The sequence below is a fragment of the Macaca fascicularis genome, chromosome 15, assembly GCF_037993035.2.
Source record: "Macaca fascicularis isolate 582-1 chromosome 15, T2T-MFA8v1.1".
Taxonomy (NCBI): Eukaryota; Metazoa; Chordata; class Mammalia; order Primates; family Cercopithecidae; genus Macaca; species Macaca fascicularis.
This window is the reverse complement of record NC_088389.1, coordinates 126,693,392-126,709,557: the sequence shown is the minus strand read 5'-3', so window position 1 is coordinate 126,709,557 and position 16,166 is coordinate 126,693,392. Positions and strand designations below refer to the sequence as shown.

Genomic DNA, 16,166 nt, shown 5'->3' with positions numbered 1-16,166 from the left:
AGGGCTGCCAAATGCCAGCCCATCTCCACCTGCTTCTAGATGCGACCCTGAGCGGCCGATGAGCTAGGGAAAGAAAGTCAGAGCCGGAACAGCAGCACAGGAGGAGAGTGGCAGCTCAGCCAACCAGACCCCAGCACAGGCTTCACATTCTCAACCATGCTGCATCCAGAGAACAGCTGCAGAAAGAATGTTCAGGAACTTTATATTCACACCTAAATATGCCTTATGAGACTGGCTGGATCTACATTTTTCAAAGCTGCAACAACAACAACAACACGTTTTATATTTTCAATTACATTCGGAAAGTATTCTAGATTATGCCTTTTAAAAGCAAATAAGGTATACATAATGGTTAAAAGGTGAATGTTTTCCCCCTAATGATCAGGAACAAGACCAGGATATTCACTCTCACCATTGTATCTATTCAACACTGTACTTGAGGTTCTAGACAGTGCAATTAGAAAAAAACAAACATCTCATTTGGAAAGGAAGAACTAAAGCAAATCTCTATTTGTTGTACAGAACATCTTCTATACAGAAAATCCTAAGGGATCCACTTAAAAATTATTAGAACCACAATAAGTGAATCAAGCAAATGTGCAGGAAACAAAACGAATATACAAAAGTCAACTCTGAATATTGCTCACTAGCAATGAGCAATCCAAAAATGAAATTAGGCCGGGCACAGTGGCTTACGCCTGTAATCCCAACACTTTGGGAGGCCGAGGTGGGTGGATAACTTGAGGTCAGGAGTTCAAGACCAGCCTGGTCAACATGGTGAAACCCCACCTATACTAAAAATACAAAAAATTAGCTGGACATAGTGGTGCGTGACTGTAATCCCAGTTACTCGGGAGGCTAAGGCAGGAGAACTGCTTGACCCTAGGAAGCAGAGGTTACAGTAAGCCAAGATTGCACCACTGCACTTCAGCCTGGGCAACAGAACGAGACTCCATCTCAAAAGAAAAAAAAATTAAGTTAGCAAAGCAATTTCATCTAAAATAATATCAAAAAGAATAAAATTCTTAGACAAAATTTTAACAAAAGAAGTGTAAGACTTGTGTGCAGAAAACTACAAAACATTGTTTAAAAAAAAAAATTAAAGAAGCCAGCAGGTGCGGTGGTTAATGCCTATAATCCTAGCACTTTGGGAGGCTGAAGTGGAAGAATTGCTTGAGGCCAGGAGGTTGAGACCAGCATGGGCAGGGTCCTGCTCTGTTGCCAGGCTGGAATGCAGTGGCATGATCTTGGCTCACTGCAACCTCCGCCTCCTGGGCTCAAGCGATTCTTGTGCCTCAGCCACCTGAGTAGCTGGGATTATAGGCGTGTACTACCACACCTGGCTAATTTTTGTATTTTTAGTATAGATGGGGTTTCACCATGTTGATCAGGACGCGTCTCGAACTCCGGACCTCAAGTGATCCATCTGCTTTGGCCTCCCAAAGTGCTGGGACTACAGACGTAAGCCACCACGCCAAGTCAAAAAAATATATGTTTTTGAAATTAACCGGGCACAGTAGTGAATGCCTGTAGTCTCAGTCACTCGGGAAGCTGAGACAGGAGGATGGCTTGAGCATAGGAGGTCGAGGCTACTGCAGTGAGCTATGATCATGCCACTTGTACTCCAACCTGGGCAACAGAGTGAGATACCATCTCTAAGAAAAAAAAAAAATTTTTTTTTGAGACAGAGTTTCGCTCTTGTCGCCCAGGCTGGTATGCAATGGTGCGATCTTGGCTCACTGCAACTTCCGCTCCTGGGTTCAAGCCATTCTCCTGCCTCACCCTCCCAGGTAGCTGGGATTACAGGTGTCCACCACCACACCCAGCTAATTTTTGTATTTTTAGTAGAGACGGGGTTTCACATGTTGGCCAGGCTAGTCTCAAACTCCTGACCTCAGGTGATCCACCTGCCTTGGCCTCCCAAAGTGAGCCACTGTATGTGGCCTTCTAAGAAAATTTTTAAATTAAAAAAAGAAAGTAATGAAGACCTAAATAAATGGAAAGACACTCCATGTTCATGGATCAAAAGACCTTATGTTATTAAAACCTTATGTTATTAAAAATGCTCTTCAAATAGATACACAGATTGCTAGTTTGGATATCTGACCCTTTATGCCTCATGTTAAAATTAGATCCCCATGTTGGAGGTGGAGCCTAGTGGGGAATGTTTCAGCTGTGAGGGCTGATTCCTCACGGATAGATTAATCAGCTGGGGCAGGGCGGGGGGTGAGTTCTCACTCTGTTAGTTCCCATGAAGGTTGATTGTTAAAGGACCCTGATAGCACCCCCCATCTTGCCACGGGATCTCTGCACACACTGGCTCCCCTTCCCCTTCCGCCAGGAGTGGAAGTAGCCTGAGGCCCTCACCAGATGCAGATGCTGGCGCCATTCTTCTTGCACAGCCTGCAGAACTGTGAAGCACACAAACCTCTTTTCTTCATAAATTACCCAGCCTCGGGTAGTCCTGTACAGCAACACTAACAAACTAAGTCACAGATTCAACATAATCCCTATCAAATCTTAGCTGGCTTTATTTATTCTTTTTTTTTTTCTTGCAGAAATTGACAAGCTGATTTTAAAATTAATAAGGAAATGCAAGAGAATTAAAAAATCAAAACTATCTTGAAAAAGAACAACAAAGTTGGTGTACTTACACTTTCCAATTTCAAAATTTAATACAAAGTTACAATAATCAAGACTAGCTAGTACTGGTTTAAAGATAGATAGATAGATAGATAGATAGATAGATAGATAGATAGATAGATAGATAGATGGGCATGGTGGCTCACTCCAATCATCCCAGCAATTTAGGAGGCTGAGGCAGGTGGATCCCTTGGGCCCAGGAGTTTCAGACCAGCCTGGGCAACATGGTGAAATGCTATCTCTACAAAAAATTAAAATAATCATTAGCCAAGTGTCGTGGTGCACACCTGTGGTCCCAGCTACTTGGGAGGCTGAGGTGGGAGGATCGCTTGGGCCTAGGAGGTCAAGGCTACAGTGAGTAGTGACTGTGCCACCACACTCCAGCCTGGGTGACAGAGCAAGACCCTGTCTCAAAAAAATAATAATAAAGATAGATATACAATCAAGAGAATAGAATTAAGAGTCAAGAAATACATTCTTAAAATTATGATCAATTGATTTTCAACCAGGGTGCAAACACAATACAATGGAAAAAGAACAGTCTTTTCAACAAATGCTGCTGGGACAACTGAACATCCACGTGCAAAAAAATGAATTTGAACTTCTATCTCACACCATATACAAAAAATTAACGCAAGAGCTGGGTACTGTCACATGTGCCTGCAGTCCCAGGTACTCGAGAGGCTGAGGTGGGGAATCGTTTGAGGCCACAGTGAGCCATGACTGCACCGGTGAATAGCTACTGCATTTGAGTCTGGGTAACACAGCAACATAGAAAGACCCCATTACTTAAAAGAAAAAAATTTTTAATTCTCTGAGATGTATTAAAGACCTGGATATAGGATCTAAAACTATAAAATTCTTAGAAGAAAGTATAGAAGTAAATCTTTATGACCCTTCGGTTAGGCAAAGCCTTAGATAAAACATCAAAAGCACAAGCAACGAAAGGAAAAAATAGAAAAACTGGAATTCATCAAAATTAAAAACTTTTACAGGCTGGGCACAGTGGCTCATTCCTGTAATCCCAACACTTTGGGAGGCCGGAGCAGGCAGATTGCTTGAGTTCAGGAGTTCAAGATCAGCCTGGGCAACATGGTAAGACCTAGTCTCTACAAAAAATATAAAAATAAGCCAGGCGTGGTGGTGCACACCTGTAGCCCCAGCAACTCAGGAGACCAAGACAGGAGAATCACCTGAGCCCAGCAGGGTGAGGCTGCAGTGAGCTGTGATTGCACCACTGCAATCCAGCCTGGGTAATAAAGCGAGACCCTGTCTCAAAAAAATAAATAAATAATATTTTTATAAATGGATAAACAAAATGTTATATATATACACACACATATATATACACATATATACACATATATATGCATATATATACACACATATATAATATATATATTATATATATACCTGCAATGGAATATTAATCAGCTTGAAAAAGGAATTAAAATCTGACACCTAATATAACATGGATAAACCCTGAAAATATGATGTAAGTGAATAAGCCAGTCAAAAAAGGCAAAAATACTGTACGATTCTACTTGTGTGAGATGTCTAGAGCAGGCAAATTTGTAGAGACCTAAATGTAAAACGTAAACTACAAAAATTCTGGAAGATAGCACACAAAATTTGGATGATCTTGGTTTGATGATGGGTTTCAAATTCAAAACCAGAAGTATAATCCATGAAAAAAAAATGATTGTGAACTTCATTAAAATTAAAAACTTCTGCTCTGTGAAAGACAGTGTTAAGAAAATAAAAAGATAAGCCACAAACTAGGAAAAAAATATTTGCAAAACACATATTTGATAAAGGACTTGTATCAAGTAAATGAAAAAGCATGAATCCATGATAGGAAAAAACAACAACAAACAAACAGAAAACAACCCTCCCTGGTCACCATTGAAGGTGTCGGGACACTAATTTATTAGTCTGAGCACTAATAAAGGAAGGAAGCTTTTATCCTGCTTTTCCTATATGAAGTGGTGAAAACCTGTCCTTATTGAAAAAGTTTAGGCCGGGCGTGGTGGCTCATGCCTGTAAGTCAAGCACTTTGGGAGGCCGAGACGGGCGGATTACTTGAGGTCAGGAGTTCAAGACTAGCCTGGCCAACACGGTAAAACTCTGTCTTTACTAAAAATACAAAAATTAGCTGGGCATGGTGGCAGGCGTGGAATCCCAGCTACTTGGGAGGCTGAGGCAGGAGAATCGCTTGAACCCAAGAGGTAGAGGTTGCAGTGAGCCAAGATCGCACCACTACACTCCAGCCTGGGTGACTGAGCAAGACTCCGTCTCAAAAAAGATATCAAACCCTTAAAATCATTAACAGTGAAATTGATCCATTTAATAGCATTCCAAGAAGGATAAGGTATTATGTGCCCCATAATCAAAAGACCCTGAAATAGGCCGGGCACAGTGGCTCAGACCTGTAATCCCAGCACTTTGGGAGGCCGAGGCAGATGGATCACGTGAGGTCAGGAGTTCAAGACTAGCCTGGCCAACATGGTGAAACTCCATCTCTACTAAAAGTACAAAACTTAGCCAGGCGTGTTGGCGCATGCCTGTAATCCCAGCTACTTGGGAGGCTGAGGCTAGAGAATCACTTGAACTCGGAAGGTGGAGGCTGCCGTGAGTCAAGATAATGCCACTGCACTCCAACCTGGGTGACAGAGTGAGACTCCATCTCAAAAAAAAAAAAAAAAGACCCTGAAATAAATGCAGATGCAAATTTCAAATGTATACAGCACACACTTGAAAATGTCTGTCATTTATTCTTCCCTGCACCAAACCTGGTCTACCCCAAGCCTGAGGAGATGTTCCTGCTCTTATAAAACGGAGACGAAACCAAAAGTCACACAAAATCATTCATACCAACAGTCGTACCTGGATGAATCAGACCTTCTCTACCTTAATGTCTACAGCTCTCATATTCTATGTTCAGGCTTGAAAATAATTTAAAAAAATAAGCTTTTTAACATTCCTAAAATCATTGGCCAATTAAACTCAAAACTCCACCTTACTTTCTTAAATTACTGAATATTATTGTCTTCTATATATAGTAGAAGCACTATCAATGGCAAAATCAAACTTAGTCTTTGTAACATTGGCAGCACAGAGGTGAGGAACTAGCCATTATCCCACACTCTACCTTAATTTACTTGTGCTTGATAATCCACTTATGTGGTTTCCAACGTAGAGGAGAGGCAGAGGAAACAGCTTCAATAAAAAAAAAAGAATGAATATTTGGTTAGAACTCCAATAAGCATTTTCCTTCACATATAAAAATGGTGACAGATACTTCGCCAGAGAGGATATTGAAACAGACATTTAAAAAATGATTTTGGTACGGCATGGTGGCTCACGCCTATAATCCCAGCACTTTGGGAGGCCAAGGCAGGTGGATCACAAGGTCAGGAGTTTGAGACCAGCCTGACCAACATAGCGAAACCCCATCTCTACTAAAAATACAAAAATTAGCTGGGGGTGGTGGCACACGTCTGTAGTCCCAGCTACTCAGGAGGCTGAGGCAGGAGAATTGCTTGAACCCGGGAGGCAGAGGTTGCAGTGAGCCAAAATCGCGCCACTGCACTCCAGCTTGGGCGATAGAGCAAGACTTCATCTCAAAAAAAAAAAGAAAAAGAAAAGAGGCTCCTCCCCACTGGTCATCAGGGAAATGCAAATTAAAGCCCATAAGATGTCACAACACACCCACCAGATTAGTAAAATTTATTTATTGATGCATTTATTTATTTTTGAGACAGAGTTTTGCTCTTATTGTCCAGGCTGGAATGCAATGGTATGATCTTGGCTCACTGCAACCTCCGCCTCCCAGGTTCAAGCAATTCTCCTGCCTCAGTCTCCTGAGTCTCCTGTAATCCCAAGCTGGGGTTACAGGCACCCGCCACCATGCCCGGCTAATTTTTTGTATTTTTAGTAGAGATGGGGTTTTGCCATGGTGGCCAGGATGGTCTTGAACTCCTGGTCTCAGGTGATCTGCCTGCCTCAGCCTCCCAAAGTGCTGGGATTACAGGTGTGAGCCACCTCACCCAACCCAGATTAGCAAAATGTAATATGACTCACATACCAAGAATGTGAAGCAACAGGGACTTTCATGCACACTTGTCAGAAGGTGAACTGGTACAGCCACCAAGAAGAACTGTTCAACTTTACAGATTGAAGCTGAAGATATGCATGCCCCAGGGCCAGCAGTTCCACTCCCTGATAGACACATTCCTCACTCATAGGCACTGTTATGAACTGAATCTTGTTTTTCCCCACATTCACATGTTGAAGCCTTAATCCCCAATGTGACTGTATTTGGAGATGAGGTCTTAACCAAGGGAAGTCAGGTTACATGAGGGCATAGTGGTAGAGCCCTAGCCCAACAAGACTGGTGTCCCTATATGAAGAGAAGAGGCCAGGCACGGTGGCTCACACCTGTAATTGTAACACTCTGGGAGGCCGACAGAGGAAGACAGCTTAAGCCCAGGAGTTCAACACCAGCCCTGGCAACATAGTGAGACCTTGTCTCTACAAAAAAAAAAATTTAATTAGCAAGGCATGGTAACAAATGCTTGTAGTCCCAGCTACTTGGGAGGCTGAGGCAGGAGGATCACTTGGGCCCACGAGTTTGAGGTTGCAGTGAGCTGTGGATATACCACTGCACTCTAGCCTGGGTGACAGAGCTAGACCCTGTCTCAAAATAATAATAAAAATGAAAATAAAAACAGAAAGAAAAAGAAGTGGAAGAGATACCAGGAGTGCACACACGGAGGAAAGACCATTGAGGGCACAGTGAGAAGGTGGCTGTCTGTAAGCCAGGAAGCAAAGCCTCACCGGAAGTCAACCCTGCCAGCACCTAGGTCCTGGACTTCCAGCCTCCAGAACTGCGAGGACATCCATTTCTGTTGTTGAAGCCACCTGGCCAGGGGTATTTTGTTATGGCAGCCCCAGCTAACACATGGATGCCAGGGTCCAACTTTTAAGTATGTTCAGGGTGGTACTTTTTATTTTTCTAGCCCCCAAACTGGAAATATCCAAATTACCATGAATAATAGAACAGATAAGTAAATTGTGATATATTCATACGATGAAAATAAAAGAATACAGCCACACACAACACGGATGAATTTCACTATCATAATATTAAGTGAAAGAAGCCAGATACAAAAGAACATAGAGTTAGATCCCCTTTATCTCAAGTTCAAAAGCAGGTAAAACGAGACTATAGAATTTAGGGATGTGGCTGGGTGCGGTGACTCAAGCCTGTAATCCCAGCACTTTGGGAGGCTAATGTGGGCGGATCACCTGTGGTTGGGAGTTCGTGACCAGCCTGACCAACATGGAGAAACCCCATCTCTACTAAAAATACAAAATTAGTGGGGCATGGTAGTACATGCCTATAATCCCAGCTACTCAGGAGGCTGAGGCAGGAGAATCGCTTGAACCTGGGAGTTGGAGGTTGCAGTGAGCTGAGTTGCACTCCAACCTGGGCAACAAGAGCAAAACTCCGTCTCAAAAAAAAAGAATTTAGGGATGCATCCAGATTTAGAAAAACTACAAAGAAAGCAAGAAAATTATTGTTAGAAAAGTTAGGATAGTGGGTAAGGAAGACTTTGTGATCCCATTTCATGACCTAAGTAATGGTTTACAAGGGTAATTAGTCATTCAATTACACATTCAAATAGGATGCCTTTTTCTCTATGTATAGATTTTACCATTTTAAAATGTTTTAAAATTATACTATAAGATAAAATAAGAGTAAGTAAGCCCAGTAATATTCTGGTTTTTCTCATGATGATTAGGTTGACAGCTTTCATATACTTCAACCCTTTATTTTTCTCTTTTTCTGGATGTCCCTGAATTTTTTTTTTTTTTTTTTTTAGATGAGGCCTTACTCTGTTGCCCAGGCTGGAGTGCAGTGGCATGACCTTGGCTTACTGCAACCTCTGCCTCCCAGGTTCAAGCGATTCTCCTGCCTCAGCCTCCTGAGTAGCTGGGACTACAGGTGTGCGCCACCATGCCCAGTTAATTTTTTTTTATTTTTATTAGAGACGGGGTTTCACCATGTTGGCCAAGCTGGTCTCAATCTCTTGACCTCATGATCCGCCTGCCTCAGTCTCCCAAGTGCTGGGGTTACAGGCATGAGCCACCGCACCTGTTTTTTTTTTTTTTTTTTTTTTTTTGAGACAACGTCTTACTATGTTCCCCACACTGACCTCCAACTCCTGGCCTCAGGCAATCCTCCTGCCTTGATCTCCCAAGTTGCTGGGATTATAGGCGTGAGCCACCACACTGGGATCCCCTGATTACTGATGCTGTAAGCATGTGCTTCTTTAGTCTGTCTGATAAATAATCCAGGGCTAGATGCTGGCATTTTTCCAAGCATTAGAGAAAGGCAGCAAACCAGCCACATGAGGTCCTCACCCTCAGGGAACTGACAGTCTGATTTAAACCTAAATGCTGTCATAATCCATTTAATACCACCTGTTGTATGGGACTGGTCTAAGAATTAAAATGCCTGACCTAATGTCTGGAACCCAGCAACTGTTCAACAAATGTTAGTTCCATTCCATAGTCCAGGAAGGAATGGCAGATTTTCTGTTTCTAGTTCCAGGATGGAAAAAACTGCATATTTCTATGTATATCAAATTGCATTCTTAATTCCACTCACAGCTTTTGTCAGGCCAGGATAAAACGAAAACAGAAATCAGTAAACGAGGGCCCAAATCCAGCCCAGCTCTTATTTATGTAAATAAAGTTTTATTGGAACACATGAACATCAACCCATTTCAATGTCATCAAGGGCTACTTTCATGGTACAGTGGCAGAGGTGAATAATTACAAGAGATGGTCTGACCCTTTACCAAAAAGTTTGCCAATCCCTAATTTAGAGTTCTCTCACTTCAGAAGACATACAATATTCATTGATTTGATGTCAGTTGTTAAGCACATACTTTTACTACTATATGCATTACATAAATGGACAACTAAGCGATATACAATCTTCACTAAAAAGTTTCTTGACCAGGCACAGTGGCTCACACCTGTAATCCGAGCACTTTGGGAGGCCAAGGTGGGTGGATCACTTGAGGTCAGGAGTTTGAGACCAGCCTGACCAACATGGTGAAACCCCATCTCTACTAAAAATACACACACACACAAAAATTAGCTGGGCATGGTGGCAGGCACCTGTAATCCCACGTACTCAGGAGGCTGAGGCACAAGAATCACTTGAACCCAGGAGGCGGAGATTCCAGTGAGCCAAGATCGCACCATTGCACTCCAGCCTGGGCGACAGAGCGAGAGTCCATCTCAAACAAAAAAAGAAGTTTATATCCAGTGCAGGCAGGAAGTACAGTGTGTATAGAAATGGACCTGTACTCTAAAATCAATGTGTATTTTCACATCTTCTATCACAGTCACATATACTTTTCATTACATACCTTTACAGGAATTTTCTTATCAAAATCAGGGAAGTGAATTATTTTGTTTAGCTTGGACACATATAGTATCATTATGGTGGCTGCCATCTGAAGAAAAAAGGGGAGAGAGAAACTTCAGCAAAATATCTGCAAAGATTGATTGAGGTGCAGTGACCTCATCAGAAGAAAACACATTCATCAAAAAGAAATACAGCAAAAAATTCATTTTCTAAGTTCCAGAAAAAAATAACTATTTCTTAGAATATTAAAATTGTTTTTCTTGCCACAGTACAGATTCCATCAGAACTCTAGGCAAAAAACGTAATGTTGGGCAGGGCACGGTGGCTCACAGCTATAATCCCAGCACTTTGGGAGGCCAAGATGGGTGGATTACTTGAGGTCAGGAGTTCAAGACCAGCCTGGCCAACATGATGAAACCCTGTCTTTACTAAAAAACAAAAATTAGCTGGGCATGCTGGCAGACGCAGAATGGTTACTCAGCTACTCAGGAGGCTGAAGCAGGAGAATCGCTTGAACCTGAGAGGCCGAGGTTGCAGTGAGCCAAGATCACACCACTGTCTCAAAAAAAAAAAAAAAAAAAAAAAAAAAAAAGGTAATATCGGTTGGGTGCCATGGCTCATGCCTGTAATCCCAGCACTTTGGGAAGCCGAGACAGGAAGATCACTTGAGCCTAGGAGTTCAAGGCCAGCCTAAGCAACATGGTGAAAACCCATCTCTACAAAAAAATACAAAAAATTAGCCAGTCTTGGTGATCTGTGGTCCCAGCTATTCAGGATACTGAGGTGGGAGGATCACCTGAGCCTGGAAAGTCAAGGCTGCAGTGAGCCATGATCATGCCACTGCACTCCAGCCTGGGAGACAGAGCAAGACTCTCTCTCAAAAAAAAAAAGTATAATCTCCAATACACTTACACATACACACACACATTATCTCAAAGGGCTCTAGGAATGGAACTGTGGGAGAGCGAGAAAGGGAATGGTCTCCCTGACAGTGACAAATGTGCAAAAGCGATCACAGTCAGTGAGGTGACACATTGATCCTGGACCATATTTCCCACATACTAAACATACGGTCACCTTCCCCCATAAAGGCACGAGAACATCCTTTTAAAAGAAACTCTACTCCTAGGCATATTTTTTAACAAGTCCATTATTTCCATAAGACAGAAGACCAACAAAGAGGGAAAAAAGTTTAAAGACAGATTTACTTTTCAATCCAGCTGGCATAGCAAAAATGTCTCATCAAACCCTCTTAATCTGGAGTGCCCTAGGTATATTGGAAATACTCCATATCATTATTATGAAATAAAAGTTTAACATCATCTTTCATGCAAGTTGTAGAACTTACTCAATTCTCTCCATATTAGGATGTAAAAATTTAAGACTCCTTCAACATGATTATAATCCTATACCTTGCTCCTGAGTTTACAAACTTTATACTTATCATATATTTATGTAATTAAGCCCACCCTGAATTATAATGTACTTTGTACTTATGCCTCGCTTTATAATTTTTAAAGAAATACAATAACATTGGCCAGGCGCAGTGGCTCACGCCCATAATCCCAACACTTTGGAGGCCAAGGTGGGCAGACCGCTTGAGCCCAGAAGTTCAAGACCAGCCTGGGCATCATGGTGAAACCCTATCACTACAAAAAATACACAAATTAGTCAGTGTGGTGGGGCATGCCTGTAGCCCAGCTACTTGAAAGGCTGAGGCAGGAGGATCACTTGAGCCCAGGAAGTGAAGGGTACAGTGAACCAAGATCACACCACTGCACTCCAGCCTGGGCAACATAGCCAGACACTGTCAAAAAAAAAAAAAAAAGAAAGAAGGAAAAAAAAAATAAAATAAAATAAATATACCAACACTTACTTAAAATAAATGTAATTCGGACTTTTAAAATTAGATCTAACTGGCCTCTTACCTCAACAAATTGCAAATCAGAAAGGCTTTACCTTTGGGTATAAGCCACTGGGTTAAAGAGTAATTTATTTCACTTAGAGACTACAAAGGGCACCTTATCACTGAATTTTTTTTTTTTTGAGACAGAGTCTTGCTTGTCACCCAGGCTGGAGTGAAGTGGTGCAATCTTGGCTCACTGCAACCTCTGCCTCCCGGTGAATGTTCAAGCAATTTCCGGCTATTTTTTTTATTTTTAGTAGAGACTGAGTTTCACCATGTTGTCCAGGCTGGTCTCAAACTATTGACTTCAAGTGATCCACCCACCTCGGCCTCCCAAGGTGCTAGGATTATAGGCATGAGCTACCGTGCCTGGCCTGATCTTTTTTTTTTTTTTTTTAACATGCTTTTTTCTAATATTTTTACACTGAAATATAAAGATAATTTTTTTACTCTAAGAAAATTCTTGTTATAATTGCTTCTCCCTAAAATGATGTTGCAAAGAGGTATTTATTAGCAAGACATTTAATCAGAATAATGTTTATTTGGCCAGGCGCAGTGGCTCATGCCTGTAATCCTAGCACCTTGGGAGGCCAAGGTGTGTGGATCACGAGGTCAGGAGTTCGAGATCAACATGGACAACATAGTAAAACCCCGTCTCTATTAAAGATACAAAAAATTAGCTGGGCATGGTGGTGTGCACCTGTAATCCCAGCTACTTGGGAGGCTGGGGCAGGAGAATCACTTGAACCCGGGAGGCAGAGGTTACAGTGAGTCGAGATCGCGCCATTGCACTCCAGCTTGGGTGACAGGGTGAGACTCAGTCTCAAAAAAAAAAAAAAAGAAGAATGTTTACCCAGATTCACAATTAAAAATTTAGTTAACAGATACTATTTTCATAATGTTAAGCTTTTCCCTCTATGAATTAAATCAAAATCAAAACAAACAAAAAACATTGTGGTCTGTTACTATTTATCTGGAAATCACCAGTATATAACCACAAGAATAAACAGTCACAAATTAACATAAATGGGAAATTTCAGAAACTGCCAAATGGGCATAGTTTGAACAGGTTTACCCAAGCTCATCCATGTACTTCAGAGCAAAAATCACAAACTCCAGGAAGCAAACTGCAAACATGTTTTGTTTAGCACATAGGGAGTTTTGTAAAAATTTGAATCTGTTGCCAGCATGTACAAGTTTGAAGACTTTATGTAAAAACTCAAACTCTCAGCCGAGCGCGGCGGCTCACACCTGTAATCCCAGCATTTTGGGAGGCCAAGGCGGGCGGATCGCTAGAGTCAAGAGTTCGAGACCAGCCTGACCAACATGGCAAAAACCCATCTCTACTGAAAATACAAAAATAGCTGGCCGTGGTGGCAGCTGCCTGTAATCCCAGCTACTTGGGAGGCTGAGCTGGAAGAATTTCTTGAACCTGGGAGGCAGAGGTCACGGTGAGTCGACATAGTGCCATTGCACTCCAACCTGGGCGACAAGAGCAAAACTCCGTCTCAAAAAAAAAAAAAAAATTCAAACTCTCTTTCTCTTGAAAACCTTCTGATGCTAATAATAAGGGCAGCATGGTGGGTCCCACCTCCCAACCCTTTTCCTATCAGGCACAATGGCTTAAACTGAGTATCAAGCTGACACTTTAAGTGGGACAAGCATTCTCTCCCACCCAGTCCTCATCAACTCATGTGTTACCCGCCAGGCCTTGGAGGCTCTGAGCCTCGTAGCCCCCTGCTTTACAGTAATTAAATTCAGTTAAGGAACTTAAAATAAGAAGCTGTTTTTCCCATAAATACAATTGTTCTTAAATTGTAGACTGAAATAAAGTGTCAATATGTCCTGTTGTCTCACCAGGAGTACCATGACCCTCTGGTCCTCTGCCAGCTGAATAAATTTGCAACCACAGCTTTAAACAAAAGGACTTAAAATGTCATTATGAACACTGATGACAAAATAAGAGGTTAATTCTATTTTTTTTCACTCACCTGTCCAATTCCAAGGAAAATTGGTGATGGGAAACTACAAAGAAGAACAATGAATCAGTTGAGCAAATATAAAAATCTGAAGATAGTACATAATAAATAACGACAAGTTATTAAAAACTCTGAGAAAATGAAAATGTATCAAATGGTTCACTTTTCATTTAATTCTTTTTTTTTTTTCTTTTTAAGACAGTGTCTTGCTCTGTTGCCCAGGCTGGAATGCAGTGGTGTAAACATGACTCATTGGAGTCTCAACCTTCTGGGCTCAGAAGATGCTCCCACCTCAGCTTCCTGCCACCCAGGCTGGAGTGCAGTGGTGTGGTGGCTCAAGCCATCCTTCCACCTCCGCCTCCCTAGTAGCTGGGACCACAGAGGCATGCCACCACACCCAGCTAAACATTACATACATACGCATATATATAATATATATATATATTATGCTCCATCTCTCTGTCTCTCTATATATATATGTATATCAGTGTGTGTGTATATACATATATATATATATAGAGAGAGAGAGAGAGAGAGAGATGGAGTCTCACTCTGTCACCCAGGCCGGAGTGCAGTGGCACGGTCTCAGCTCACTGCAACCTCCGCCTCCCGGGTTCAAGCGATTCTCCTGCCTCAGCCTCCCGAGTAGCTGGGACTATAGGCGTGCACCACCACGCCTGGTTAATTTTTGTAATTTTTAGTAGAAACAGAGTTTCACCATGTTGGCCAGGCTGGTCTCAAACTCTTGACCTCAAATGATCTGCCCGCCTCGGCCTCCCAACAGGCTGGGATTGTAGGCAGGAGCCACTGTGCCCAGCTAAACATGATATATTTTTAATTTACTTCAAAATACTCTGGGGGGCGATGGTGGAGTGACTGGGAGAGGGATACTAATGCAGCAAGGTTGTGGACACTGGGTAAGGGCTACATAGTGATTCATTATATTAGTTTTAAAGGATAATATGCCCAGGAACAAATCTAATCAAAGATTTGCAAGAAAGGCATCTGTATAAAAAAGTATACACCAATATTCTCAAAATTAAAGATCTAAATAAAGGTCATGGGTTGCAAACTCAATATTGTAGTGAGGTCCATTATCCCCGAACTTATTTATAGAATCAGTGCAATCTCAGCAGAAATATCAGCAGATATTCTGTGGAAACTGACAATCTGATCCTAAAGCTGAATGAAAAGAAAGGCAAAGATCACAAACATATCACCCAAGACAATCCTGAAGATAAACAAAGTCAGAGGAATGACTCTAATGGATGTCAGGATTCATTTTCAAATTACAATAAATGAGACTGTGTGGTATTTACACAAAGATAAACCAATGGGACAATGGAAAAGAACACAGGTCAAGACAGGGACACGCATGTACAGACACCTGATTTATGACAATTTATGACATAGATGACGCTGCAGAGCAGTGGGGAAAAGACAATCTTTTAGCAAACGGCACTGGGTGATTTGCATGCAGACTCCTGACCCCTACCTCACATCATATTTAACAAGGCAGGACCGCACCTGCACTGGCTCAACCCTTCACTGGCTCCCAGTCATTTCTCAGGCTACTCACAAAGCTGGAATACCCCACAAAACTCAGCCCTCCATCTGTATGTCGGAAGGGAAACTCACCTATCTCAGACAGGCTAAGAAGAGAATAAAGAACAAACCTACCTTATCAGAGAAAACAGAATGAATGGCTGGACAGTACCACCATGCAAATAAAATTAATTCTAGTCAGTGCTGGGTCATGCCACCCATATACTCCCTTCCACACGGAAGCAACCATTCCACAGCTGGGTCCTCTGCTGCAGAAAGCTGCCTGATAGTAGCATGTCCACTCCCTGAGCATGGCCTGCATTTTAACTGTTGGTCTCTGCAGGAGTATAACAGCTACACCCCTGCCCCAATTCAGGACAGCTCTACAGAGCCAGTACCACTCAAGAGCCCCTGGGATGAGGCCTTTGCTGTGACTGCCTCAAAGCCCGACTTCTCCCTCTGCCTGATTCTGCCTCCTAGCATCACTTCCCAACATACTTCCTACGCCTCTGAGAATACAACCAGTAACATGAAGCAAAATCACAAGGCAACAATATAAACAAACAGTAAAACAACAACAAAAAGGGTCACCTGGCTGGGAGCGGTGGCTCATGCCTATAATCTCAACACTTTGGGAGGCCGAGGC

At 42.2% G+C, this 16,166-nt stretch overlaps 1 protein-coding gene across 24 annotated transcripts in view; it reads right to left on the bottom strand.

Annotated features, from left to right (window-relative positions):
• SLC35D2 (solute carrier family 35 member D2) overlaps nt 1-16,166 on the bottom strand; it is a 63,620-nt gene that overhangs the window by 35,679 nt on the left and 11,775 nt on the right. For 15 of the 24 annotated variants that reach the window (XR_012424948.1, XR_012424949.1, XR_012424950.1 and 12 more), the window contains 3 exons: nt 13,988-14,021; nt 10,092-10,178; nt 5,795-5,862 (listed from right to left, as the gene is read on the bottom strand). Coding sequence is in view for 19 of the 24 variants with exons in the window: in XM_045372882.3 (XP_045228817.2) it covers nt 5,795-5,862; nt 10,092-10,178; nt 13,988-14,021 (189 nt within the window). In the remaining 5 variants the exon portion in view is untranslated. Of the gene's footprint in view, nt 1-2,367; nt 2,465-5,794; nt 5,863-10,091; nt 10,179-11,298; nt 11,358-13,987; nt 14,022-16,166 lie in introns of those variants that run through there. The other 9 variants (XR_012424947.1, XM_065530866.2, XM_074017983.1 and 6 more) reach the window with 5 other exon arrangements.